The sequence below is a fragment of the Pogona vitticeps genome, chromosome 6, assembly GCF_051106095.1.
Source record: "Pogona vitticeps strain Pit_001003342236 chromosome 6, PviZW2.1, whole genome shotgun sequence".
NCBI lineage: Eukaryota > Metazoa > Chordata > Lepidosauria > Squamata > Agamidae > Pogona > Pogona vitticeps.
Window position 1 is genome coordinate 94,894,904 of NC_135788.1, and position 23,773 is coordinate 94,918,676.

General features: G+C 41.8%; 1 protein-coding gene across 3 annotated transcripts in view; it reads right to left on the reverse strand.

Moving 5' to 3' along the window:
• The window catches only part of MLLT6 (MLLT6, PHD finger containing), a 120,054-nt gene that overhangs the window by 63,746 nt on the left and 32,535 nt on the right, over positions 1–23,773 (reverse strand). For all 3 annotated transcript variants that reach the window (XM_073004294.2, XM_073004295.2, XM_073004293.2), the window contains exon 8: positions 10,183–10,284. In XM_073004294.2, coding sequence (XP_072860395.2) covers positions 10,183–10,284 — 102 coding nt within the window. The remainder of the gene's footprint in view (positions 1–10,182; positions 10,285–23,773) is intronic.

Consider the following 23,773-nt stretch of genomic DNA (forward strand, 5'->3'; position numbering starts at 1 on the left):
GAAAATGTCTAAGGAGGGCCAAGTAAAACTATTTCTGGGGGCAGTGTGTGAAAATGGAGGTGGGAGGAAGACAGAAATAATTCTCTATCCCTTCAAATATACAGCACTTTAAAAACAATGTTATTTGTGTGTGTGTGTGTGTGTGTGTGTGTACACACACACACACACCTTACAAAAGTATGTAAACAGTGAATGCTGTGAGAGGTACTACATTTTAAAAGGTTATACAACTAGATGAAGCACAGATGCTTCGAATTTGTGCTGAACACAGTAGTCAATGTTACTTGCCTTTCTGCTCTGCAAGACCTATTTCTCTTCTTTCATGGAAATCTTAAATTTCTACTTCAGGCCCTAAATATTTCCACACTTAAATTCTTCCTTGTCTATTGCTTTATTTACAAGAATATTCTTCTTATTCTTCTGACATCTTCTTGCTTTTATGAACCTAAATTTCATTTTTTTTTCTTGTTGCAATTATTTTCTCTTTCTGACAAATCCTTAAGGAACTCTTCCCTTTCACTGTACACTCTGATACTTTTAGTGCCTGAACACTTGGCTTAAAACACCAACAACCAATTCCAGCTTTCCTTTTAGTTTCATTTCTTTCCCATCTTTCCTTATTGCCAACCTATTCTTTGGATGACACAGTAGTCTTTACCATCCAGTGGGCCTTATCAGATCTTAAACTTGTCAGCAAAAAGCTTCTCTGTCTAGTTGTACATGCATATTTCTTTATCCAAATGAGACAAACAAATCAAGTCCTTGATCAAATAAAGCCTGAACTATTTCTGAAGGTAAAAACAATGAAACTGAGATGGTTCTGCTTTGAGCACATCATGAGGAGGCAGGATTCTCTGGAAAAGACAATAAGACTGGGAAAGATTGAAAGTAGCAAGAAAAGAGGAAGACCAAATATGGGATGGATTGCCTTTCTAAAGAAAACCACTGCTGTGAGTCTACAAGAGCTGAGCAGGGCTGATGAGGACAAGACATTTTGGAGATTACTCATTCATAGGGTTGACATAAGTGAGACTCAATCTGACGTCACCTAACAACACATTTCATTGTCCGATTGTTGCCTCCAACCACAGAGATGTTTAGTTGACCAACTCTTGACCAACAGATCTGCAGAGTTTTGAATTAGTACAAACCTCACCAAAACTTGTTTGTCAAAGGTGGAAATTAATAATTTCAGGACAAAAAACAAAACAAAACGAAAAAACACCCATACTTTGGGCAGTCAGAATGTAATTGTCAGTGGCTGATAAATATTTGGAAACCACTTCCCCTGCTACAGAGAAATTAGTAGCAAGGGGAAAGTGTCAAGTGAGAGGTGGAGGGCTTATTCTTTGCCTGTCTGACACTCTTGCTTCTGTAGCCTTCCCTCCTAGCCCCTTTCCACCGAACTGAACGCATGTTTGTTACATGAGCACTGAAAGGTTGTCCCTCAGAGGAAGGTCAAGCAGCTGTATTCGCCATATCTCTGCCATCCATATTGTTTTTGGCACAGAAATCACAAGCGGGATTCTCAGAAATGTTTATTCTGGTATACAGTACTTTCAGTCTTAATGATGAACCTTGTGGAAGAGTGTGCCTCCTGTAAACCTTTTCACAAAGATGTTACAGAATTAATAGTTACGATTATAATAGTTGCTATTTCTGTAAAAGACTAGACAGATCTCTTTGGTTGCCAAATGCTAAGAACCAGCACGAGGACACAGATATTCCCCTCATGCTTGCTTCCAAAACTGCCCAACAATCTATCAGATCTGGCCGTCAGGAGAGAATCCTCAAACATCTTAAAAGAATAAACTATAAGTATCCATGGGCTGGACCTTACAGAACATTTAGAGGCACTGTAAAAAAAAAAGACTTCAAAGTTTTGGTCATTTAGCACAACTACCTAGCTACAAAGGGAGAGTCCAGGGTTAGTGAAGCTACTGATCCAGACTTCCCTTTCAGACCTGAAACTTATCAGACTTCAACAGGAGCATATGGGAGTGACCATCTCACCACAGAAAATAATTATTCATTCTTTGTAAGTGTTTATTTGTACACTATTCATCTTGCTATTCCAATTCATTACGAGTTGAGTGTGGGTCACACCCACACTGTTCTTTTGACTGGATCACTTTTGTGTTCTACATAATAATCTCTTGTGTTAGCCTGGCCTTTTGGCCTCGCATTGTGAAAACATTTCCCCCCTCCTCCTTTTCTGTACTCACAGTACATAATATACCAAACTTCTGCAGAGTCCTGTTTCATGCCACAATAAATATATTAGTCATTAAAAGTGCCAGAAAACTCTTACAGTGTTTTTCCTTTTAAGAGTTTATGGTAACAGACAAACAGCTAATCTGCTGGAATATGAACACAGGATGCTGACCTATCTTATTATTACTACTATGTTTCCTATGACTATTGATTATTATTATGATTTATACCTGTAGTTTGCGTTTTCTCCAGTGAGATCAAAGCAGCATTCTCTCTACTCTTTACCACTTTATAATATCTTACAAGAGACACCAGGCTTATATAGTGTGAGCGATTCATGGTCATCCAGTGACTTTCAAAGTCAAGTGAGGATCTGAACCCGGGTCTCTTTGATTCCTAATTCCACACTTGAACCACTATACTGCACTGGCTTCTCATATGTTAATGAGATTGGATCAACATGGTCATTCTTAACAGATTAATAGCTCCAAACTAATCTTCAAATCAATATGTACAATCTCCACAAATACGGTGTGTGGGTGTGGGTGCGTGTTGAAGAGGCAACAGAGTCTGCTCTGTACACTGACACATTCCCATAGGACTTCAGATGTAGAAATACACATTGTCACACAACCAAAATTTGAACAGCAGATACAGTGGTGCCTCGCATAGCGACGTTAATCCGTTCCGGATTAATCGTCGCTATGCGAAAACATCGCTGAACGGAATAAAAAAAGCCATAGGAACACATTAAACTTTGTTTAATGTGTTCCTATGGAGGATAAACTCACCGTTCAGCGATGTTCCTCCATAGGGGCGGCCATTTTTGGTGCCTCTAAAGCGAGGCAGCACAGCCAGTTGGCTATTTTAGAACCGCCGACCAGCTGACCGAAAATGGCATTTTCCCCCAGCTGAGTGGCGGGAGCTTCAAAGCCCCGCCGCTCAGCTGGGGGAAAATATCGGCAGTCGGCGGTGGCTTTGGATGGATCCCAAAGCCACCGCCGACCGCCGACATTTGCCTTCCGAGCTCTCAAAGGGCTTCCCCACCACACATTGGAGAAAGCCCTTTGAGAGCTCGGAAGGCTCTCAGCGGCGGCGGGGACAAGGTAGGGGGTGTCCGAATGGCTTCCAGGCGAAGCACTGGAAGCCATTCGGAACCCCCCTGCCCCCGCCGCCGCTTGGATCCAGCCCCCGGCCGGTTCCCCTTGCATGGTCTGATCCGACCATGCAAGGGGAACCGGCTGGGGGCCGGATCTAAGCTCCTACCGCCACCGCCGCCGCTTGGATCCGCGTTGCGGCCGGCTACCCCATCCATGGTCGGACTCCTGAGAGTCCGACCATGGCGGGGGTAGCCGGCCGCGGGGCGGATACAAGCGGCGGCGGCGGCGGCGGCGGGGGTCCGGATGCCTTTTAGGCATCCGAAATGGAATCCCGGCGGTGGCCTCGGAAGGACCCTTCGGAAGGGTCCTTCCAAGGCTACCGCCGGCATTTTCCCCCAGCTGAGCAGCGGGGCTCCCGCTCAGCTAGGGGAAAATGCCCCCTCCGAAGGGGAATCCCGGCAGTGGCCTTGGAACGACCCTTCGGAAGGGTCCTTCCGAGGCTACCGCCGGCATTTTCCCCCAGCTGAGCAGTGGGGCTCCCACTCAGCTAGGGGAAAATGCCCCCTCCGAAGGGGAATCCCGGCGGTGGCCTTGGAACGACCCTTCGGAAGGGTCCTTCCGAGGCTACCACCGGCATTTTCCCCCAGCTGAGCAGCGGGAGCGGTCCTTTGGAGGCTCCCGCCACTCAGCTGGGGGAAAATGGGGCCCATGGGGAAAACATTGCAAAGCGATTTTTCCCCATAGGCAACATCGCAAAGCGATGGCAAAAGAGATTGCTCTTTTGCCATCGCTATGCGAATTCATCGTTAACCGGGGCACTCGTTAAACGAGGCACCACTGTATATGGCTGCTAATGCTTCCTGCTTTACTGGGAACCAGGAAACAGGAGGTGATTTGGCTTCAGAGTTGTCTTCAGACACAGAGGTGAATATGGACACACAATGTTAGTCCTCTTGATTGACTAGCAGTATTTAGATTTGACAGACTGAGCATAAGAGAAATCTGCCCTTGGTTTGGCCCACACAGCAATGACTACTACAGTGGGGTCTCTACTTAAGAACTTAATCCGTATTGGAAGGTGGTTCTCAAGTTGAAAAGTTCTTATGTTGAATCTGCATTTCCCATAGGAATGCATTGAAAACCATTTAATCCGTATCTGCTCTTTTCTGTCCATAGAAACTACAGTGGAACCTCTACTTAAGAACTTAATCCATTTTGGAATGGTGTTCTTAAGTTGAAAAGTTCTTAAGTTGAAGCAAAATTTCCCATAGGAATGGACTGAAAACCAATTAATCCGTTCTGGCTGTTTTTTTGTTATGTAGAGGAACTAATGCAAAGCTGGTTAATACATACTCTACCACTAGGGGGATAATTTTTTTTTAACCTAAGATGACCTAAGGTTAAAAAAAGAGCAGGAAAGGGTTTTTTCCTGTTCTTATCTTGGATTTCTGTTCTCAAGTAGAAGCAAAATTTAGCAAATGGAGCTGTTCTTAAGTTGGATTGTTCTTAAGTGGGGACGTTCTTAAGTAGAGACCCCACTGTACTTGTTCACCTTCAGGTTTCAGATTCCAGTATTCAGTTTCCTTACCTCAAGGGATCCTAAACTGAAGAGCAAGAACTGAATGCAACCTGGGATAAGCCCAAGGTATTCGAGTGCCTGAGGCAGAGTAGCAAACAGCTTCCCCTCCCTGCCACCAGACAAGATAAATCGTATGCAAAAACAGACAACATATATTAGGAGGCAGAAAAATCTCATCAACACCTCTTTTCATCTTTGGTATTAAAAACACAACCATCAATAATTACATAATAAATGATTTGCTGCCCTGTCATGATACTCAAAATCTGCTGCCTGAGTCAACCATGTGGCCTCGCTCTGCCTAATGATAGAACTAGCCCTGGTGTGAGTCGCACAACAGACTTAGTTTTGGTTACCTCAGGAGAGGACCCTTAAAGCCTCCTTGGTCTTTGTCAGCGAAAAGAATAGCTGTGGTTCATACCAAGGAAGAGCCATTAAGGCCAAGAGTTGTTCCAGGGGTGAAATTAGAACCCCCTATACAAGTTAGTTTAAGCCTGCCCCTCTCATCCATGTTGCCTCTACTTAACTTGTACTATTCCATTTCTACATACTCACCCACCATTGCAAAATTCAGCAGGTTGATCCACTGGTTCTAATCATGAACTTTAACTTCTACAACTCTGCAAACAAACTCTGAAAGTTTTATTAACAGGTTACCTGTTATTTATATTTATTGCAGTAGTAAATTGTTGCCGAGAATTATATTTAATCCATATAATAATGAAGTAGTTTAGGTGAGATCCAAAGAAACAAAACAAACAAAACGTAGACATGTGGCACCTTAAAGACTATTATATATTAATGTAAGCTTTGGTGGACATGTCCACTTCATCAGACACAAAGAAACAGAATGAAATGGAATGAAATGTAGATGAAGTATCAGTTTCACTTTCTAAATGTTCATTCTGTACATGCAGTAATTAGACCTATGTTTGTTTTTAGGGTCCTGTTGCAAAAATTCTTCAAGAAGATGAAATAAAGTGATTGTGGACCTCATCAATCCATGGGGAAACTCACTTAATATCTGTTAAATGTGTTTACATGGCATTGAACTCTATTTTTATTCAATAAACATTGTTTGAAGATAGAGGAGAGGGGAAACAGGTTAACTATGCCTCTTTGGGATAAATCTCTGGGGAAAGAGTTAAATGAAATCAACCTGCAAGATTATATTCAGATTAGGCAAAATCCAGTTAAAGTAATCCAGTTTAATTAAACTAGATGAGATTTCAGAGCAGATGGCAGTTTCCTCAGGAATTAGTCAAACAAAAGTAACAGAGGAATGTCTAAGGTAAAAATAGGTCAGGCAGTTGAAGTTTTTAAGAAGTTAAAGTAAGTTTTATCATGGGTTTCCCTTACAACTCATCAGCTTTTTTTTTGTCTTTTGTTTTAATATGCTCTAAATACTGAACTTACATGGGGCCTCTATTGAACTAAGGAGAACGCAAATTCAAGATCTTTGTAGGCACAGGCACCATGGATTTCAGGGGAAAGCACCATTGTCATAACCACCTAGTCCCTCAGATTACTGAGCCCAGAAGTCACATTACAAACATATGTATGTCGAAGGAAAGACAAGGCAGAGCTTCCCATGTGGTAGCCCAAGATCAAGGTTGATAGGAGCTACAATTAAAAATACATAAACAGCAATAGGCTGAGGAAGACTGGCTGAACAGCTTCATTCAGCAGCAACCTACTACATGTGAGGAGACACAATAATTCTTGAAAGCTTTATAGCAGACACTGGCCATAAAGTTTGGCTTTCAGAGATCACTTGATTCTCTCTCGGGAGGAGTCAAGATCATGGTCTTTGGCGTTACTGACCCAGCGTCAGACTAGCAGTCCTCCTGACCTGGAGGAACAGAGGAGTATGGTGGCTAGAGTGTTGGACTGGAACAGGTTCTGATTTCCCCAAAGACACAAAACTCACTGGGAGATTTGGGTACGGACATTCTTTCTCAGCCTGAATTACCTCATCAGGTTGTTGTTCTGGGTACAGTACATTGGTAACTGGAAGAAAGATGGGATTTAGGAGTAATAAATAATGAAATTAATAATACATACCCAGTCTGAGCATTACAGTGGCTGATAAACAAATGCTTTGCTTGATAGTCCTGGCATACAAAGGTGGGCTGGACACAACCAGCTAGCCTCAATTACTACAATTTTTTCCTCCTAAACTATTCTAGCGAATGAATGCCAAAGGCATTCCTGGAATATATAACACCCATCCTGGACATCAGCCAGTATGCAACTCCTAATTATTGCACCTCTTTCTTTGTATGAGCAAAAGACTCACAATATGCTGAATTGGAGGGGTTTTCAAAACAGTCCTGCGCTTAAAGCAAAGGCACATCAATCCTCACAGAGTTAAACCATTTATTTAAATATTTCAGGTTCCCAGGGAGCTATTTGGGCAGGAGTTTGGGTCCTTGGATATGTACCCCACCTTTGAAGACAGATGTAAACAAGAGGGCCCACAAATGGAGCAGAACGATTGGCTTATCACATATTCAAGTACGTGAAATAACACCTATCAGTCTGTAAAAAGAGCTTTCCCTCTATAAGACCTCTAAAAGTCCAAAGACTGAAACTACCCAATTGTACCATGCAGGCTTGCAATTCGGTTAGATTATGGCATTAGCCTTGCTGTTATCAAAAGAAGGGAATTTGGGTTGAATGCGTTTTCACCGTATCCTCTGTTATCAAATGTCATGCATGCACATAGCACTTCACTACCTTTGACTGCATTTTGTGAAAGTATGATAGAAAATCATGTCCTATATTCTCACAGAAGCCTGCAGTATTAGGCGAAATCTAGACCTAGCATATGTATGCATGAAAACAGCTTATGCAACATTTAAGACTATTGTGCCCATAACAATTCAGTTCCATCTGGAGCAAAAAGCATTATAATATTTATGCAGTCTCAAGATGGGAGATGCAGCAAGGTAATCTGAAAGAGGGTTTAGTGCTTGCAGTAAAGTTCCTGTATATTCCTGCTACTTTCACCTCTGATAAAAAGGTTTTCCAGGGTTTTTTATTGTTTTAAAATCCTGCAAAACCTGTTCGGTCACAAAGCAGATGCATGCACCCACAGTAACTATGAAAAGGAATGCCAGTTATAACCTTTTTAAAAGATGTGGTCAGGCTCCAGCCTCCCAATTCAAATAGGCATGATGGCTGTGAGCAAAAATCCATTGTGGGAGAGAATCTGAACATGGTGGTGGGGCTTTTACTGAAGCGAACAACTGCAGACATGGAAGGAATGGCAGTACAAACAGAATTACATGCATTCAAGTCAGCAGGCAAGTCTGCCATGAAAATTTTGCAGCCTGAGGCTTAAAAGCCAGACCTGGAAATGGAATTCCTCCCACAGGCTTTGCATTTTCCTGCTTAGCCTATGAGGCCAGTTTTGATGCTGCTAAGTAATCTGAGAGATGGTCCTAGAAAATGTATCCCCCTCCTTTCACTCAGACTGCAAGTGGGCAGCGCACGCACACAGAGAGAGCGAGAGAGAGCAAGCAAAGTTGTGCTATTAAGTTATTAATGCTACAGAAAGCCTCAGCTGAAACATGGGCTTCAAAAGCGAGCTGGGGCATGCTTCTGAAATCACTGGAGGGTTTAGCACAGCGCTTATGTCGTTTATGTCGTCAGCAGCAGACAGCTGCAAAATGGCATTCCCAGGACTCCCAGAGTCTGCCTGAGGTGGAGAAGCATAGGGAGGGTGGGGAAAATGTGAACAATTAGGATCTGAAACTAATTGGGGTTCATGAGATGAGGAAGGACCAGTACATCTTTCCTCTCCTTTTACCTGTCATATTTTATGCTGCCCTCAGGGAATATCTGCAGGGTTGTGCATAAAATTCTCTTTCTGACCTCAGGGTAATCAAATTTGAGTCTGGAGGAAAAAGCTGAAACTCTGCAGTGTGAATATGGTACAAAAATATACTGCCTCTGTTCAGAGCTCAGAAAAGCAGATTTGCCCATCCAAAATCTAGCAAGCAAATATAACCACCCACACTAACTTAAGTGAATTTAATGCATCAGTTTTTTCTTGGTTCACAAAACAGACAACACAACAGTTTTGATAGGTAGTCTCCAAATTACGTAGTACTCTAACAAAATTTCAGACATACCTTCTATTGCAGAGTTTTGAATTTCTGGTAAAATTCACTTTTGTGTTGCAGTACAAGTATAGAGACCACAGAGGAGAATAGCTACAAGTTCTCCAAGAATCCACGTTTTCTCATTAACTGGCAATTAAAGTCTCAGTAACTCACTCTGAGACATTTGTATGGAAAAAAATTTAAAAACACACAAATAATTGCTTGAAATTACAAACTAATGTATACTGCTTTCTTTACTGCACACATACTTAGCAACCAAACAAACAGATCAACAGCAAACAAACAACTGACACCAATCAAGGACAGAAAGGGAAAAGAACACTCAGCAGAGAGGTGGAATTCTCTTTGAATTCAAAGGCTGGAAGGAATGATTGGTTAGTGCTGGATAGATATACCACCATCTCAGCCCTGAAAAGTCCCTCCCAGTCACACAAACTACAGTTAGCATACAAAGTTGCAAAACAGCAGCAGCAGCAACAACTCAATACCTTCAATGACTAAAATTAGATTATTGTACTATGGACATATCATGAGAACACAATATTCACTAGAAATTATAATAATGCTTGGTAAAGGCAGCGGGAAATATCCAATACGAGATAGATTAACTCAGTAAAGGAAACCACAGCCTAGAGTTTGCTAGAACTGGGCAGTTATTAGTGATACTGTAGTTCCTTCTGGATGTCATTTGCTCATAGGGTCACCATAGGACACATTATAAGCACATAGCAAGAAGAAAAAAGTAAAAGAAAATAATTTCATTAAGCTCTGTTATTATTATTATACATAGTGGCTGAAATCTAGTACAGTGGTGCTCCGCATAGCAACGTTAATTTGTTCCAGGATTAACGTCGCTATCCGGATTCGTCGCTATGCGGGGGGTGGGGAACCCATAGGAATGCATTAAGCTTCTTCGATTTCACCATGCATCTTTCCAAACTTATCACCATGATCATGAGATCTAAAAACCTGCAGCCTTTTAAAAACAGTATGAATCTTCTTGAGATGTTTGGGAGACTGACTTCTACAGCCTAGTAGAAAGTAGGAAAGGCTAGTAGAAAGTGGGAAAAACACGCAGCCTTGGGCTGATGTAGCAGAAGACCCAGTGCTCCATTGCAAACATTTTATATCCCTTCTCTTCCCCCCCCCCCGCCCTTACCTTCTCAGGGACAACAGGTGTAGAGGATGGCAGTGTGAGACCAGTTGGTGATTCTGAATGCTTCTTGTGTTTCTGCTTAGGCCTTTCCTTGTCCTTCCGACTCTAGAAAAGCAAAATAAAAAGGCAGATAATGTTATCTCAGAAACCATATTATTCTCCTTTGTGCACGGCAACTCAGCCTCCTCCTTCAAAGCATCTTCTTGGAGTTGCCCCTCAAATGCCTGCTGGCAACATCTAGCAGACTGAATACTGGAAGAAGTGGATAGGCAACTCCCTTTCAGGTACAGGTAAGAGCTGTAGGTAACTTTTACAACATGGAAGAAATGTGAGGCCTTGCAGCTATCCTCTGGGGGAAATGTTTCTTTTCCTGAGCCAGTTTTATCTGCTGTCTCCTGGCTTTTTTATTTACTTTGCATGTTTGTTTAGAAATAAATAAATCTCAAACCAAAGTTATTTGAGCTTTTCGCTAGCCAGGAAAAAAAATCAGTTCCAGAACCCTCCCTTCTAATCATTCAATGGCTCTATATAGTACAGTTCTTGGATTCCCAGTGTGGTGTAGTGGACAGAGTGACAGGCTAGCACTCTGGAGAACAGGCTTCAAATCCCCTGCATGTCCCTAGACACTCACTGGCAGAGTGGAACTGGCAAAAACAGTCCTTAAATACACTTACTCTGAAAGCTCTATTAGGATCACTATAAGTCGGTTCTGAGTCAACAGCACAGAAAACACACATAGTATTCATTATATTTATACCCCATCTTGCCAGGACTAAGTACGTAGAGCTCAAGATGTCTCAGAAGCAGAATAAACAAAATAAGCACAATTCATTTCCAAAGAAGGGAAACCTCATCCTATGAACCATTGCAAAAACCTGACCATCAACAACAGTCACGTGTCTTTGCTACAACAGAGATCAGAAACTTACTTTTCTTTTACCAAGTGAATTAAACTGTTCGCACCTGCACCTGCCATCAATGCTTCCCCTTTGTCTCATGCCATCTGCAGTATAAAATCTTGCACCCACCCCTGCTGAAGGTTCAAGACTGAAGTGAACAGAACCACTTGACAGATCATGTGTCATAAAAGGCATTTCACACACTTCAGACTGAAGATATAATCAGGAAATTCATTGAATAAATCTATGACTATCTGGTGCCTTACTTGTAGAATCAAGGCAGTTTGTTGTATGTGTGGCCTCTGGTATCACGTCCTATGTCTCCTAGCTAATCAGGAATAGCCATTCTTTCAAAAAGAAAATCTATAAAGATTTTTGGAGGGGAATCCCTTCTCACAGACTTATTACCATTGGAGGCACATCCAGTGGAGGGATGAGAGAGGGCCTTCTCAATGGCCCATATGCTAGAACTCATTGCTAATGAAGATGAGGCTGGTTCTCTTTCTTTTATTAATTGTCCAGAGGGTCATTTTTGGTAGAAAGCTGTAATATACATTCATTAATCAGAAATAAACATGCTTAAAAATAATTAACTGATAAATATAACATTTTCCTTATTCATTTGCTAGCTTATTCAGAACATTTATAAATATTATGGGAAGGGACAAGATGGCTGCCTGATAGAGTATATTTTTTCCATGCAGTAGGTCCTAGGTTCTCTGGCATCTCCAGTCGAAGATATCCAGTAAGAGGGACAAAGTGATATTCTTCCACCTAAGGCAGGTGATGCCTCTCAAATTAGACAACACTGGGCTAGATAGATAAATGGTCTCACTCAGTATAAAAAGCGGGGAGCGATAAAAAGGAAATGGCCAGACTCTATTATGTACACCTGAATGGAAGTGGGATGGCATCCTAGCCCTCTTCAAACACTAAGCGTAAGACAGCTTCCTGTATACATTTCACAAAATGATGGAAAGGTGCAAAACTGAGAATGAGTCATGTATGTAGTATTCAACTCTCAGCAAAAAAAGAAAGTAAATAAAAGCAGGTATCGAGCACTTATGGGTGAAGAAAGAAAACCTTAAAACACGTGGGTAATGCTGGCTGAAATCTTAGCAGTCAGATAGGTGGCTGAAAATGATTTGAAGTTGACAGAGCAGTGTTCTTCTTACCCTTCCCATGTCTAGCAAGTGGAAAATAAATTCTATAAAATATAACCAATTGTGAACAAATAAACGGTTCTCAGTGCAGAATATAGGTTTCTTGAAACAACTGTCTTTGCTTTTAAGCATGAGAGACTTGCTGAAACTGATTCCCAAGCAAGTGTTGCCAATTCCTAGCAAAATCCCAGTCGCCAAAAATCCAAAACGGGGCTGAAATACATTCCAAAATTAAAGCACTGTCACAAATAGATCTTTGCTCTAATCCAGGGGTGGCAAGCCTATGGCACTCCAGATGTTTTAGACTACAGGTCTCACAGTCCTTTATCAGGCTTGGGATTCCGGAAGGTGAAGTACAAAACAACTGGAGTGCCAAAGGTTCACTACTCCCGTCTTAACCTAATCCACAAGAAGCAAAATAAATTGTACGAACTGATTTTCAAAGAGGCAGTTATGTTGTTCTGTTCCATCACGTATAACAAAAGGGAACAAATGTAAAAACCAAAGAAAAGCCACTGTGGAATCTTAAAAGAGTAACAGATTTACTTCCACATGAGTTTTTGTGGACCACAATCCACTTCCCCAGACCCAGCAGCATCTTCAAGGAAGAGAAACTGGCTTTTTGTATGTTGCCATTTCTGATGTCAGTATTGTGTCCATTTATTCTCTTGTGTAGTCAACTGTCCCATTTGCGCGGTGTAAAAAGCAGAGGGGCACCGCTGGCAAAGAACTGCACAGATCACATTAGCAGATGAAGAGGTAAATATTGTCTTTCAATGTTGCAAGCCACCTTGGGTCCTTTTCAAATCCATCCATCCATCAATGGGTCCCTTATATTCGGCCCTGTTGGGCTTTCAGAGTACATCTGAGGGACACGGGTGACATCTAGTCTTGTTGCGGAGAATTGTTCTTAGCTTTCTTCCAACCTTGTGGTGGGTGGTTTTTGTATGGGGGTCTTTTAAAATACTTTGATTCAGTTTTGTTCAGATAATATATATATATATTAATAATTTCAATTGTTTATATTATTATATTCCTTGTTGGCTGCCTTCAAAGATTATCTAAAAATATTAAATAAAAGAAGCAAGTGAATGTGTGTGTGTGTAGATATATATTTATACTGTACACTGCAGCCAAGCCTCTGCTTAGAACCTGAGTTCAATCCCAATAGGTTCAGGTAACCAGCTCAAGGGGAAGCAAAGAGTTGCTTGCATAATTATGTTGTAAATCACCCAGAGAGTGCGCTAGCTTTATTTATTTATTGATTGATTGATTGATTGATTGATTGATTGATTGATTGATTGATTGATTGATTGATTGATTGATTGATTGGATTTCTATCCCACCCATCTAGACCATACTCTATAGGGCTGCGTATACTGTGAGCCAAAACAGTAGCAGCAGCAACAACAATATGAATATTTGTATATACGCATACCCATGCATGCAAAACATACATGTACTTATTTTGTTAATACAAACATGCACATGGCAATACTGTGTTTTCTTGGCACAAGGACCTGACATTTAAGGTTGCAATCTTACATGCTTTTATATAAGAGTAAATCTCATTGAACTCAATGGGACTTGCACCTGAATAAATATTTCATACTCTTGGGTGACCCTCACAGGACTTTCCAGGAATAAACTACTCAGAAGTAGTTACCAGTCCCTCTTTAAGAGGGGGGGGGCTCTCTGTGATTTTGCAGTTTCCCCATGGCTCTACAGGTGGCCATGGGGATTCCCATCAGCTGTGCATACTGTAGGTGATCTTTGCTTGCCCCTCTCCTGGGAAACACAGAGGGGATTTGAATACCTGGCTCTTATCTCTGCAGATTGTGTTGTTAATGCTTCCTCCATAAGCAGATGCAGGGCTGCTTACTGTTCACAAGCCAGGAAAAAAGAAAATAAGAAGATCGGCTTTTCCAGCCAAGTACTTCTATATAACCGAATATGGGAAACATTAAAAATTAGGGTTTTTTAAAAAACTTAAATTGTATTTGTATAAATAGCAAATGGAGAATGCTGGTTTGCAGTATTTCCAACTGACCCATAGACAACCAAGTTCTATATAAATAAGAAAAAGAAAGTCCTATTAAGTTCAATGAACCTTGATCTCAAATAAGGGCAAGTAGTTTGCAGCCTTAAGTTAATATTGCAATGTTACCATATATAAACAGCTTCTTGTTTAATTAGGTTTCTGTGCCAATGTGAATTACTTTCTATTTTATAAACATATTAACACACACTATCCAATTTTCTACTTTTACCTCTTACTTTAGATTTTTAAAAGCATTTTAAACACACACAGAGAAAGAGAGAGAGAGAGAGAGACAGAGACAGAGACAGAGACAGAGAAACACCAGTGTTCCCTGCAGGAAAACACAGTTTTGAAGACCTACCTTACAGCATTAAGATGGACATATCACTCAGTGTAAGGAGACACATAACATCTGGATCTCTTTCTGGGTTGAAGGCTCTCTCACATGCTTAGAAAGGGTGGCGGGTGTCATTATAAACATGGGAAGCATAGTCTATGAACATAGAACTTGAAGGCGGGAATACAGTAACTCACACTAGGGATGTAGGTGGTTTTTTAAAAATCCTCTTTCTCTATTACCTGTTGCTTAGCCTTTCTTTCTACCCACAATACAAACTCCTTTATCATTTTAAATTTTGTCCAAATTGCATGCAAAGTGGCAATTTAAAAAAAGAGAGGAACTCTGCACTGGTTTTAATGGCATGCACGTGCACAAACAAAGACACAAACACACAAACACACACACACACCCCAAACGTCTTGGATACATATTTTGGGGTGCCAAGAGCAGTATCTTGGAATCAAACTGAAAATGCCCTCAGCACCTCTCTTATGTCAACCCATCTCCCTTTTTCCTCCTTCCTTGCAAAGTTTTAAAAGCATCCCGTCACTGGAATGAAGGAGTTTAAAAGTCTGGCTGATGGAGGGGGCACTGACATGAGCAGATTTTAAAAATAAAAGGCCACCCCTACCTTCCCGACTCTCCAAACTCCTCTGCAGCAGAAAGTTCCCTTGAAATGCCTGGATGCACAGGAGTTGCCAAGCTCATCTCCTTGCCCAAAGTTCACCAACAGGAAGAAAATCTCTTTTTTTCCCCACCCAATGATAAACGTTTGTCAAGCTGCTGGGGGTGGGTGGAGGGTGGCATTTCAGCCGGCAGACGAACCCCCAAGAGAGAGAGAGAGAGACAGAGAGAGAGAGAGAGAGAGAGGAAAGAAAGAAAGGAAGGAAGAAAGGAAGAAAAGAGGAGGAGGAAAGCAATGCTGAGAAGGGAACTCTCTCGCCTTACAAGCAAGGGAAGGCGGTGCCCACATTGCACACACTAACTTGTAGATCTCCAACGTCAGGGCAAGTGAAATAGGATCCCTTCAGATGCCAGAGAAAGGGCCTTGCCCACAGATCCTCCCTAGTTTACCCACCTCTCCACCACCGCCACCCCTCCCTTCCCTGCTATTGCCGGGCACTGCAGGAAAAGCAGAACTCACTGGGGGAAAGCGATAATTCTGTGTGTATGCTCTGCCGATGAGAGTGTGCTGTTCAAACGCAACATGGGGCTAGAATAAGACTTTGCCGCTATCTTAAAATGGGATGCACCACGGAGCACATGCAGAATATAAGGTATAATTGTAGCCTTATTTTAATTTTAGCCAGAGCTCTGTGCTAGAACCCTGTCCTGAAATGTGAAGATTAACCATAACAACAGCATTGTCTCTGAACAATGCCAAGTAACTCTGCCTCTTCTATTTCCTCTCTCTTGCTGCCTCCTTTCCCCCAACCTCCGTCTCCACAGACACACATGGCAGCTCAGCCCTGAACCAGAACAGTACTGAAAAGTGCCTCTGAACATGGGCAGAAAAAAAAAATCACCAGAGAACTAATATAATACAACCTTCTCTTTCATAAGTTTTGACTTTGGGGCATATTTTTCCTCTGCCTCTCTCGTATTAGCAAAAGAGATCCAGTAGATACGAGTTCAAAGGGATCACACAGAAACACAGCAAAACAGAGATGGGTACTCGAGTCACAGGGCTTGCTGTGAAGTCGGACAAGTTGCACTGGTGACTCAAGACTCAACTTGGGCTCTTCCCTCCCCCCCAATGACTTGGACTCAACTTGTGACTCAGAAGCTACCTACCCCCTCACTTTTTTTCTGGGAAAAAAGCTTATTTTTAATAAGGAACTTGGACTCAGGACTTGGTACTAAAGACCCAGACTTGGGACTCAGACCCAAAGAGTTGCCAACATCCCTGCAGGAAACAGTCATCTGTCCAGCCATGGCCATGGTCTGTCTAGGCCTCTGCTGATAGCACTGACTAGCCTTAACTGTCCAGGCTTTGTGGCAATTTTTCCAGCCCTCCTTAGAAAAGCCAGGCATGGAATCTGAGATTTCCGCATGAAAAGTACACGCTCTACCAGTAAGCTTCATTTGGATCCCTCATATAGTTTCTTTTCTTTTCTTTTCCCCAGTACAGTACAAAGGACATGTGGCCAAGTTGTGGGCATGAGTGCCACAGGCAGAAAGTGTCTGTGGCAAAACTAAACAGGAGTGAGAATACTTGGATAATTATCCCTGGTTGAGGGTAAAGGTCGGACTGCAAACCGGGCTGTCTTTGTAGATTGGACTCCATGCTATCAATGCAATAAACTTTGAATCTAGTAGATTCAAACTGTAATATTTTGGGGGGTGTGTGTGTGTGTGTGTGTGTCTGTGTGTGCGTGCGTCCGTGCGCCACGGCTACCGTATCAATTAGATTAGGTAGTGAATCAGTTTGTTGATTACGTGTGAAGGACTGTTCTTAATTTTGCAAGGAATTATTTCCAATTATTTAAAATTTTAGATCGTCAAACCTGAGCAATCACCAGAAGTTAAAAAGGCTAAAACGAGACTATTTTATACTAGGCATAGCATGGGAAGGCAAGACTAATTGACTAAAAGGCAATAATTCTCAGAAAAGTTTAAGGAAGCAGCAGAGGAGGAAGACCTACTAGGTGATAGGTTGCCTCAGTAAAGGAAGCCATTGACTTTAATTTCCAAGTTCTGACGGTATCTTTAAGGGGTTATTAATTCATACTGTTGACATATGTCAGAAGATATGTGACAGCACATAATATTTAGATTTCCAGAGATATTGCTATATTTACTGTAGCGAAACCAAGAAAGGTGTCCTGAAGCACTGTAAAAATTAACACATTTATTATGGCATGAACTGGATAGATAGCTCAGTTGTTTCAGTACAGTATCTGGCTGAGGAGCGAGAGGTTGGGAGTTCAATTTCTCACTATGTGCTCCAGGAGAAGAGCCAGCCTGTGTGGCCTTGAGCAAGCTGCATAATTCCAGGATGCCTTCAGAAGAAGGGAATGGTAAACCACTTCTGAATACTCTCTACCTAGAAAACCCCCCAAAAAGGTCACCATATGTTAGAATCGACTTGATGGCACAGGATTATTATTTATTATTTTTATTGTTATACCATGAGGTGTTCTGGATTACAACTCGCTTTCTCAGATATACTTAATCGGATTAAGTGAGTTGTAGTCCATGAACACTTAAACCATAAAACATTTGTTAATCTTTTTAAGGAGCACAGAACTCTTTGTCATACAGGTAATGAAAGTGTAATGTTTATAAGCTTGCTAAAGTGCGAGTAAAATAAAGTCAAGTCTTAGTTACAACGACTGTTCCCCAAAGAAGTAGCCATGTTACTCTGTTGCATCAAAACTGACAAAGAATCCTCTGTGTCACTTTACAGACTAACAAATTCAGTCCAGCATGAGCCTTTACAGTTTTTGCTCACTTTTTTCGATACATGCCAGGAACCAGCATTTCAGAGGTGTATACGTATTGTGTGTACATGTGTGTGTGAGAGATGTTTCATTTTATATAATGAGGTCAGAAAGAAATTAAACACTAACCATTCAGAAAAATTTTGGGATGTACCCTTTGGCTTACCTAATCTGGCATGGGGTAAGCCAAGGGGCACATGCCATGGCATAAAAGTCCATCATCCTCATGGAAACCGCTAATGATAGACAGGAACCTCCTGCTGAATTAGAGACTGCTATGTTTTTGTTGCAACTCCACTTGTTTAATATATTTGTGAATGGCTTTGAACAGAATTTGGAAAAGAAGCCTATAATTAAAGTGGACGCCAATGGCAACGACAGCTCAAAACCTCATCAAGGTAAACAAAGTACATATTCTGCTGCGTGGGGCACTTAAGGGGCTCCGTCTCAACCTTTGGACCTGATTTGTGGTATATTGAGTAGGCGTTGATCAAGGCTGGCTCCCACTGCTAAAAATCGCAAATATTTTTCTCAGGAACATTACATTGCCACAAATTACCTCCCTTGCAAGGCACAGTATTTGATGGTGGCTTGGCCTTAAAAGGCTGATTGAGAGCCACGACCATTATAAATGGCCTGTTCCATGTTCGAGGATATGGACTGACTTGTCCGCCTGGAGTTTTGGACTCTCCTTTTGGGGTGCTGGCTAAAGGGATTATCATTATAACACTTCCAAATTTGCCACTACACCTCTGTCTGGTGCTATTTACCCTTTATTGATGGCCAATTGGCTCCTTCTTCAAGTGTACACGCTGCCAGAGGACTCTTTCTCCCCCCCCCCCTCCACCTATGTTTTGGCACTTGGAAAAACAAGACTATGATCTTTACCTAGTTCTCAGTTACAGGAAACATGCTTCTGGATGCGTCACTTCAAACTATACGAACAATTGTTTTTCCACCCTCTGCACCACAGAATTTATGGGTACCTTTCTTTTAATTGATTAAAAAAAAAAGTCTGTACAAAATTCTTGGAAAACTAGCTGCCTAGAGCGCCAGCATTTCTTCAACCTTAAAATGATATTTAAAAGTAGATACAAAGAAAAACACAATACGTTTATCAACATCAAACACAATAGTTTGTGTTGGATGTGAATTGTTTTGTTTTGTTTTTGCAGTAAACAGCGATGAATGAAAAGTCCTTTAAAGGCACAACTATAAACAGTGCAGGATCCACACTTTAAAAGACTCTTCCTCTGCAGCACGTCAGCTGCCAAAAGAGCCTGAGATCTTGATAAAAAGGTCTTGGCCTGCCAGCGCAAGCACCAGAGGGAGGGGGCCAGCCCAGCCCAGCCAGCCTCATTCTTCCAGAGACTGGGAGCAGCTACTGGGAAGGCCCTCTCTCCTGCGCCTGGGTCTCCATCAAATGGGAGGGTGGTGAGTCTGAAGAATGGACTTTTTTCTCCCCTGCCCCCCCCAATTTTGTGGGGGTGGGGGGAAGGCTGCTCGCAGTCATACAACCACACTCTGGTTTAACTGAGGTTTACCATTTCTGCAAGAACCAGGAAGGGATATAAAAACATCCTTCTGGGTTGTGCTTAATCTATAAAGAGGAAACCACAATATTGCGACTTTAAAAAAAAACCCAGCTACTTGGGTTTAGTCTGATGGCTCACAGACAAAGGAAATGAAAAATAAACCCTTTCCTTTAGATTGGACCCACTTCTGTTGGCTCTTTCAGGTTACAGGCAGGACTTTGTTCTTTCAGTTTTCTCAGACTGAAGAGCTCAAGTGCAACTTCTGTATTTAACTTCTGACAAAGCTGGCCCAGCTAATTACTAGGTTCTGCCAGCTGGTGCACAAGTATTGCTGCAATAAATTAAAATAAATTATTGGCTAAAGCAAGTGAATGTTTCCGCTTCCTTTCTGATTCTGCCTTTTCCATTTATTTATTTTTTGCAACATGGTCCTTGAGCACTGGGCCACTGAAATGAAATAGTAGACACACTCAGGATATCATTGTAGTTTTGATGCTTGAAAATGATCTTGATCCATCCAGCCATTCAGAATGGAAAAATAAAAGGTGTAGAGTGCATTCATTGCAAAGAGGGTTTTGCGGGTTTTTTTGCTGTGCAATTTGCAGGGGAAAAAAAAGATAATAGAATTAAGCTATGTCAGGGGTCCCCAACCTTGGGTAACCCAGGTGTTCTTGGCCTGCAACTCCCAGAATCCCTGTCCAGCACAGTTGGCGGTCAAGGCTTCTGGGAATTGTAGTTCAAGAACACCTGGGTTGCCTAGGGTTGGGAACCACTGAGCTATGTTATTCTGAAACATGGCCAACCACATCCTGTTATTCAAGCCTCTCAATATATTTCTACCAGTCAGCAGATTGTTCCCGATATTAGAATACCAAGTTCTGGGAACAAAACCACCTTCATGTGACACATGTTTGTATAGTTTCATGCCATAAACTAGCCTTACTCAACTTGGTGCTCTCAACCACAGTTCCTGATACCTGATGATGATGGAAGTTGTCGTTCAACCTATTGAGAAGGTGCAATGTGGAGGGGAGGGTGCGACTTTTGCAGTTCGAATGTAAAACTCTCTCGGCTGCCAGCAGGCTAATTTGGATAAGGTTCAATCCAAGGAGAGAGACAGAAGAGAAACTATATGTGTATGGGATGGTTTATATTTTTTGCTTCTAAATCTGTTTTTAAGTTATGCTTTTACTTAACACTTTTAATATAATGCCAGTTTCTTCTTTATATTTATATCATTACATTTGAATAACTTCCTATTTTTAGCTTTTCGTATTTTGTTTTCAATAATGTAAGCCAGCTCGGATCCTTTTTTAGGAGAAAGGTGGGTTCCAACGTTCCTTGCACCCACGATACAAGTATTGCACCCTTGTGTCTACACGGTGCAAAATTGATACTAGTGACAACAGAATCTAAGCAGAACAAAGAACCTTGTTTTGGGGATTTGTGTATGTGTGGCTTATATCACACCTGGGTGTGTGTGTATTTTTGCTTAGTTTGTGCAAACCCAGCCATGTACAGTATTAATGAATGCTCCCTGTGCATTTTGTGGGTGTGGGTCGTTTCCATACGGATGTTTTTCTGCTGGTCAGTCTCCATCCTCCTACTACATTCCTGTCTACTTTTCCTGGAATGTCAGCTGTTCCTGAGTTCAACTTGCTTATTTTTTAAAATATTATCACTTTTGCATCATAGCACAAACATGGGGGGGAGGTTTTGAAACTAAGTAAAAGTATGAAGGTTTGAGAGTGGTGGGTGGAGAGACAGAAGTAGTCAGGAACAGGACAGAGAAGACACCAGCTGTTCCTCCATTCTGCTTTTCTAAAAATCTCATTACTTTTGCACCACAGCACAACAGTGAAAACTAAATTAAATAAAATAGCACTGGGATGAGAACCTAAACATTTGAGAATGGCTGTCAGATAAAAGGAAGGAAAGGAAGAGAGAGTGAAGTAGGTGGGGAAAAGGCAGAAAAGGCAAAACGGGATAGCAGCCTGTGGTGGGAATGAGAAGTCAAGGAGCAATTCCAGATGTGCGTGGAGAGGCAGTGCTAGGAAGATCGAGTGCACCACAGTGCATCCAGCAACAAATAATCTCCCCATGTGTGGACACCAAAACCAGGAAGATCTGCTCAAATCTACAACAACAGTAACAACCACAATGACCCAGAGCAACGACAGAAGGACCAGAGACACCGTCACAGTGTGAAAAAGCTCATTTGAGTTTTTGGGGTACATTTTTCCTAGTTTGCACTTCCCTGACCACCGACAGACCAAACACAATCTGTGCTCTAGAATCTGCATGTTGAGGGACAACTACAGGCAGATGTCACAAAAAAATGCACTCATTTGAAAAGGGCACAGTGACAAATGTGCACATTGTGAATATGCACAAATCCTTAATTATACTTTCCTCAGGTGGGAGAAATGCACTGAAGCAACTCACACAATTTAAAATGTGCACAAATATGAGCGTACTTTTAGCAAAATTAGACTGATTCGATATGTAAGTTCTCAGTTGCAGACGTCCTAAAGCAAGAACTTCCCTAGCTGTCACTTTGTAAACTGGACGTGATACACAGTCCTTTCCATGTCCTGCTGAATTAGTAGACGTGGCAGAAGCATTTCCCCTGTCACTCCACTCCACCACCATCTCCCCTTCCTCCGCCTGTTGTGCATTATACTGGAGTGAGGAGAAGCAGATAACAAACAAATCAGGAACAGGCGGCAGAGCCACAAATGTTTATTTCCCCCCGCCTTAATGAAAAAATCTAAAGGCTGGCCTCTAGTGTCTGGCTGGCAGCTCTGGCTAGCTAGCTGCCTCCATGGCAGGGAGATGCAAAGGGACCTGGTGGACACTCTTGTTGCACACCAAGAGTGTGGAAGAAACAGTCTTATACTGTATCTACTTCCCCACTCTTCAGCATCTCTGCAAATACTAAATCTTTCTTCCAAACCCAGAGTGGTTTCAGCTGCACTCCAAATCACCAGCAAATCATTCGAGTTTCCTCCCTCCCCTTCACCTTTTTGGCCCATGTAACGTAAAAATATTTTGTTCCATTACCGCCATTTACCTTGTGCTGATCTCCCCTCCCATCTCTCTTTCTCCTTTCCTGTTTCCATCGCTTTCCTTGGCATCCGCTGCCTCCAGGACTGCACGAAAGCCAAGCTATTCTAGGCTGTATTAAAAGTCCTGCTATGTATACTAGGAAATTGCATACACTGCCTGCCAGCAGCCGTTACGAGTAGCAACTGACCAGGAAAACAGGGCTAAAAACAAACCAAGTTTCTCAGCTTTGCAAAACCACTAAGTACATGGACCTTCAGATTCCAGGGCATATAAAATTGACACCTAACAATGGACCAATAGTCTTGGACTGAGATAATTCCATCCCCTCTCCCTGTTTCTACTGGTAGTGAATTTGGTTCTTCAGCTACTATTCCAGAGAAGGGCTGATTTCTCAAGGGACGTGGGGTGGGGTCAGATCAGGCCAAGAAAGCATATCATTTTACCTGGAGACTCTCCATTCCAATCCCAGATATAGGCTGGATAGGTGGATGATACTATTATTAGGGCACTCTGCAGATGCTCCTCCCTAATATTGCTGTTTCTCTTGTTTCAGGTTTGGCACTAAAATAAATTCCAAGTCATGTTCTAGCTGGAGCACCCTTTCCTTGCTGTGGTAACAAGATATGTACTGGATAATTTAGAGAATATTATAGTTGGATTCTACTACTGTGTTTCCCCGAAAATAAGACAGGGTCTTATATTAACTTTTGCTCCAAAAAACACATTCAGGCTTATTTTCAGTGGATGTTTTATTTTTTATATGTACAACAATCTACATTTATTAAAATACAGTAATGTTATCTTCTTCTAGTTGCTGCACAATGATGGAGGGCGGGGTTTCACTAAACTGGGGCTTATTCTTGGGGTAGGGCTTATATTACGAGCACCCTGAAAAATCATACTAGGGTTTATTTTCAGGTTAGGTCTTATTTTCGGGAAAACAGGGTATATGTTGCTATATACCAGGAATAACAAAATTCAGTCTAACTATTAAGAGGGTCTAGGATTAGGTTCACTTCAGCAAAAGGTTAATGGGAGGAAGAAGCTGTAAATATTCCATATACAAGCCCAAGTACTAAAAAAGAGAACAAAACCCTATTCCAG